Below are 6210 nucleotides of genomic sequence, written 5' to 3'. Positions count from 1 at the left end.
TTTTAATTTATTTAATATTTTTAAAAATTTAAAATACTTCAATTAAATATAATTTAAAACTTCGTGGATATTTTGATTATTTTTAAAAATATTTTAAACAAAACTAGATTTGGGGTTATTTTGATCCACTTTTAAGTTCAAAAATATATTTTTCAAATAAAAAGTCTCAAACATAATTTTACAAAATAAATGAGTATTTTTCAAAAATAAAAGTAGTGAATAGTGAAAATTTTGTGCTTGCATAACCAACAGGCGGAATCCTTTCGAAAGCCCATTTTTATGTTGGGCCCAATATTTCTAACCCAATAGATCAGTCTCTCCTTCTTGCTTTCAGCCAAACTCTCTCTCTCTCTCCAGCTCTCATCTGGAGCAGCAGCTACCTCGAAAGTGTCCACACCTCCTCAAGTCGACGGCGCCGGCCAGCCATTTCGTCCTTTTTTTTTAATCAAGCTTCTGTTTCACCCTCCCTATTGATTTTAAGGAGGTTGGCTTTTATCTCTTTGAGCTTTTTTTTTTTGAAGATCTTAGATGAGTTCAATTTCTTTACTTAGGTACATTTGTTTCTTTTAGTCTAATTTAGTATTGGGTTTTGCTTTATTTTGATGATTGTAATGTTACTGGAGTATTTTAAGGAAAAATAAAAGTCTCAGCAAAATGTCTTGGTTCTGTTTGATCAATTTCCTGTGAGAAAATATGGTGTTTTCTCTTTTCTCCTTGGTGGTTTTTGCGTTTTAATACTTAAATTTAATGTATTTTTAGATTTGGTAAGGTAATTGAAGACTTTGATTGTGTGTAACAAGTAATCAGGACAAGTTGTTGTAGCTGTATAAAAAGATTGACTTTCTATGCATGGCAAGTAAGATCATATGGTACAATGTTAGACTTGCATTTTCTTTTAGGCCGTTGAGCTTTGAAGTTTGAGCTAATTTACTTGAGGTTTGTTCTATATCAAACCTTAGCTTTTGAATATTGAGCTTCGAAAATAGAGAAAACTTAATGCTTTTGCGGATGTGTATGTATTATATTCTAAGGTCTAGACTTTGTAGGAATTTTTGTAAGCATAGAAGTATAGTTTACTTCTAAGCTTGGTCATTTTCTTCTTCACATGATTAGTCTTTGCTGATTTAAATCTTACAAAACCGATGTGATCATGCTTTTACAGGTAGAATTGCGCTAGAAATTTGATGAACGGTGGTGGTTTGACATCTAGTAGCTTGCGGGCATCGTTCTCGTATTGTGTACAACAAGTACGAAGCTATGATTACCATCACTACCTTTGCCTTCTGGAACTTCCCGTCAACATGCGGAAGGCTGCATTTGCAATTCGTGCCTTCAACATCGAAACAGCCAGAGCTATGGATGTTGCATCTGATCCGAAGATTGGCCTTATGCGCCTGCTGTGGTGGCAAGAAGCCATAGACAAAATCTACGCTAAAAAGGCTATCGAACACCCTACAGCTCAGGCTCTCTCCTCAGTTATACATGAGAACAAAATCACCAAAGGGTGGTTAAAACGATCTGTGGAAGCTCGAATTAACGATGCCAGAAGAGAGAGCACTGAAATCCCAGAAAAGATTAAAGAGTTGGAGCAATATGCAGAAGACACTGCCTCAACTATTCTTTACACTACGCTTCAGGCTGGCGGTATAAGGTCCACTATAGCTGATCATGCAGCCTCACATGTTGGCAAAGCGAGTGGCCTTCTTTTGCTGATCAAGTCACTACCGTACCACGCTAGCCGCAACCACCACTTTTCTTACATACCCACTGAGGTAGCGGCCAAGCATGGCTTATTGACTAATCAGGGAGGTCAAATAGAACTACGTTTAGAATCTCGAGAAAATCTATGTAGCGCGGTGTTTGACATGGCATCTGTAGCTAATGTTCATTTACAGAAGGCTCGTGAGTTGGTTGGAACAGTGCCTACTGAGGCTCGTCCGGTGCTGCTGCCTGCAGTGCCTGCTCAAGTCCTGTTGGATTCTTTGAGTAAGGCGCATTTTGATGTCTTTGATCCCAGTTTGTCAAGAGGGGTACTCGGCTTGCCTCCTTTATGGTTTCAATTGAAATTGAAGTGGCATTCGTGGAGAGGAAAATACTAAACCTTCAATAAGTGATCAATCTTTTATTTTAGCTAAATTTCATCTCAGCAATTATGTTGTGAACATAGTAACTTTGATTCTTTGGTTTGTTCTGGTTATGTTTGACCGATTTATTCCTTATAATAAATATAGTATCATTATATACAATTCCAATCAAATACTCACTTCATATTTCAATTTAGTTGACATATGAAAAGTATACAATTGCAATGAAAAGAAGCAAACTAATGGTTTTGGGACACAACAAGGCGTCTTGACTCGATAAAAAAACTTTCTTCAAGGTTAATGTTCCCCAGGTCAAGGGTCATAGCCAACCAAAAACTCAACAGAAAGACTTTTAATGGGATTTTCCATATTTTATTACATTTTTTTATTTCTATAATAATACTAACGATTATTATAACATTATAATATACAATTCTTAACGATTTTTAGAAGACATTTTTTTAATTAGTGTATTATAATAATGAATAAAATATTATATTAATATTATAAATTCTTATATATATATATATATATATATATAAAGGAGAACTTCAAGAAGATTATGTGGCATTCTACAATCTCTTCAAACCACTAATTCTATTTTCTCCATTGATCTAATTTTTTTTAATTTTTAAATTCATATACATTATCTTTGATTTTAAAATCTAATAAACTTACAAAAATTTAAATAAGATAATAAACTACTTATAAAAATAAACTTACAAAAATTAAAATTAAAATAAGATAATAAACTACTTACAAAATTTATGGAGAGATATTTATATAATTTAATTATTATAAATTAAATGAGCTATGGAGAGATATTTATATAATTTGAATAGGGCGACTTTATTATCATACCTAATTTAATTTGAGTAATTCTATAGATTGAAAAATATATTTGATTAGGAAAGATAATAAACTACTTACAAAAATAAACTTACAAAAATTAAAATAAGATAATAAACTACTTACAAAATTTATGGAGAGATATTTATATAATTTGATTATTATAAATTAAATGAGCTATGGAGAGATATTTATATAATTTGATTAGGGTGACTTTATTATCATTCTTAATTTAATTTGAGTAATTATGTAGATTGAAAAATATATTTGATTAGGGTGACCTTATTATCATAATATCATTTAATTATTATATAAAAATATGAAGTACATGATATTATTATGGTGTAACCATATGTTGATTTTATATATATATATATATATATATAAATAAAGGAGAATTTCAAAAAAATTATGTGGCATTCATATACATTATCTTTGATTTTAACACCTAATAAACTTACAAAAAATTAAATAAGATAATAAACTACTTACAAAATTAATTTTAAATAAGATATTTATATAAGATAATTTTTGAGTTTTTATTATTAACAAAGAATAGAAATAGTGCCTTGAATGAGAAATTTGTTACTAATTTGTAATATTATTAATTAAAAATGCGTAATTTAATTTACGTAATTCGGTAGATTGAAAAATATCTTTGATTAGAGTGACCTTATCATTTCAATTACAGTAATTTAATTATAAATTAAATGAGCTATGGAAAGATATTTATATAATTTGATTAGGGTGACCTTATTATCGGTTACACATTGATTTTTTTTTAATTTGTAATATATATTTTAGACTAAATAAATAATAAATTACTTTAACTTACATTTAAGTTTTTATTTTTTTTGTTGGAAAGGAATTTAAGTTTTGATTGAACGTATCTTTTTCTCATTGTGTCAATAAGAAATAGCATAAGCTTATAGCAGGCAATTAACATAGACCATCTCTATATATTATTATATAAAATTATGAAGTACATGATATTATTATGGTGTAACCATATGTTGATTTTTTTACCATTTAATTATTATATAAATTAATAATATTATATATAAATATTTCTTCATAATTATATATATATATTCTACACCTTCTTTATAACTCATATTTTCTTCTACTCTAATTTTTTTTTTCTCTTCTTCTCTCTAAACTCATTCAATTACAATTTTTATAATGAAGTATTCTTTTCTTTCCGACTTAAACAATGATAGAGATGATTAGATGGTAATGATAAGAGTTTGTAGAGTGTGAGAGTCTATCAATACTAAGAAGAATGGAGAATTAATTAGTATGGATATGATTTTTATAGATGAGAAGGTTGAATCAAAATTTATTTTCTCAGTTTTCTTTATATTATTAATTATTTTATATTTAATTAATATATTGTGTGTTTTTGTCACAGGCTAATCTAATGCATGCAACAATTATGAAAATTTTAGTGTCTAAGTTCACACACCTATTGAGTGAGGGTTCTTTATATAGTGTAAATAATTTCAAAGTTGTTGCAAGCACAGGGCAGTATAAACCACTTTCAAATGACCATAAAATTATTTTTTTGGTTTCAACTAAGCTTAAGAGGCTAGAAGAAGGAATGGTGAACATTCCAATCAATGAATTCCAATTCATATCTCCAAATTTGATTGATTTGCGTGTTAATGATAACACAATCCTCTTAGGTTCTTTAATTATTAATATTTGTTATTTTTTAAAGTTTTAATTTTAAATTATTGATCTTTATATTCTAACATTTTAAACTTATCTCTCTATCATGTGTTTAGATGTTGTCGGATGTTTATATGCTGTGGGTGATATTGAGATTGTTGGAGGTGGTTGGAAAAAAAGAGATATCAGAGTTTTAACAAATTAGTAAGTATAAGTTAATGCATAAAAGTAATATTACAAATATATATGTTTGTTATTGTAGTTTTTTTTTTCTATTTATTGCATTATTAACTTTTGTAAAATTTTATGTATAGTTCGGTCACATCAAAGATTACTTTGTGGGGAAACTTGGGGAGACGTTCAATCCAGATTTGTACAATAAAGATGATGGTCCATTTATTGTGATAGTAACTTCTACGACCATTAAAAAATTTCGAAGTAATTATTTATTTAGATCCCAATGTTTAATATTTAAAAATTATATATATATGTTAATTTACATTTACCATAAATAGGTGAAGATAGCTTCTCTACCACAAGTGCAAGTAAAATTTACATAAATCTTCAAATAGATTATGTAACATCATTAATCGAAAGATTTTCCACCATCTCTAATGGTGTGAAAACTATTGCAAGTTCTAATATGAATAAGACTACTCTTGAGGAAGATATGTTCGTGAACAGGATGACCATTCAAGAACTATTACAAGCCGATTGGAGTGGTGAATTGAAGGTTTTTTATTAGCCCCTTGCCTTTCTCTTGTATTCTTCATTCATTATGTCCTATAATTTTAATAAATACTAATTATTTCATTGTAGGAATATATTGTTACTCCGAGAGGCAAAATTATAGAAATAGACAACTCATTTGGATGGTACTATATCTCATGCAAAATTTGCTTAAAAAAGGTTAAATCTACAAATGGTGTGTCCCACTTGCAAAAAAAGAATGTGATTACCCTCTTGTGATGTAAGAAAATTATATTAGATTTTCTTCCAATAAAAAAAAATCACTATATTATTTGTTTTTTTTCTAATGTAGGTACAAAATACATATAAAAGTCATGGACAAAACTAAAGATCCAATAAAATCCATAATTAAAGTTATCTACCCATCACTTTTACAAAAGTACAACGATCCTACATATTTGACAGAAAGAGCAATATTAACACCAAAAAATGAAATGGTCTATGAACTAAATGAGATGATTATGAATATTATACCAGGTGAAGGGAGAACATATTTTAGCTCAGACAGTATATGCAAAGCAAGTGTAAAGACAAATGATGAAGATCTTTTGTATCCAGCTGAATTTTTGCATGGTTTGAAATTTAATGGCATCCCTAATCATGAGATGCGACTTAAGGAAGGTGCTCCTGTAATGCTCCTTAGAAATCTAAATCAAACAGAAGGCCTATGCAATGGCACAAGACTGATTATCAGGCATCTTGGTAAATGGTCCATTAGAGGCGACATCATTTCTGGAACAAATATTGGTGAAAATGTCACAATTCCAAGAATTATCATGTCTCCCAATGAGTCAAGATGGCCATTCAAGCTTAATAGACGACAACTTCCCTTGGCACCATGTTTTGCCATGACAAT

The 6210-nt window shown here is 29.3% G+C and overlaps 1 protein-coding gene across 2 annotated transcripts; it reads left to right on the top strand.

The window, feature by feature from the left end:
- The first annotated feature begins 323 nt into the window (after nt 1–323).
- LOC133778227 (uncharacterized) lies at nt 324–2246 on the top strand. 2 transcript variants are annotated; one of them, XM_062218096.1, is made up of 2 exons: nt 324–484; nt 1163–2246. In XM_062218096.1, exon 2 carries the CDS (start codon nt 1185–1187, stop codon nt 2097–2099), a length of 915 nt encoding a protein of 304 aa, XP_062074080.1. In that variant the 5' UTR covers nt 324–484; nt 1163–1184; the 3' UTR covers nt 2100–2246. The 2 variants fall into 2 exon arrangements, with proteins under 2 accessions (XP_062074080.1, XP_062074081.1); XM_062218097.1 differs by having other exon boundaries at nt 479–551.
- The last annotated feature ends 3964 nt before the right edge of the window (nt 2247–6210 follow it).

The sequence above is a fragment of the Humulus lupulus genome, chromosome 5 (assembly GCF_963169125.1).
Source record: "Humulus lupulus chromosome 5, drHumLupu1.1, whole genome shotgun sequence".
Lineage (NCBI taxonomy): Eukaryota > Viridiplantae > Streptophyta > Magnoliopsida > Rosales > Cannabaceae > Humulus > Humulus lupulus.
This window is presented reverse-complemented; position numbering and strand designations above follow the sequence as displayed.

Coding starts and splice junctions, on each gene's coding strand:
- LOC133778227 (XM_062218096.1), top strand. CDS start 1,185: ATGAACGGTGGTGGTTTGACATCTAGTAGCTTGCGGGCATCGTTCTCG.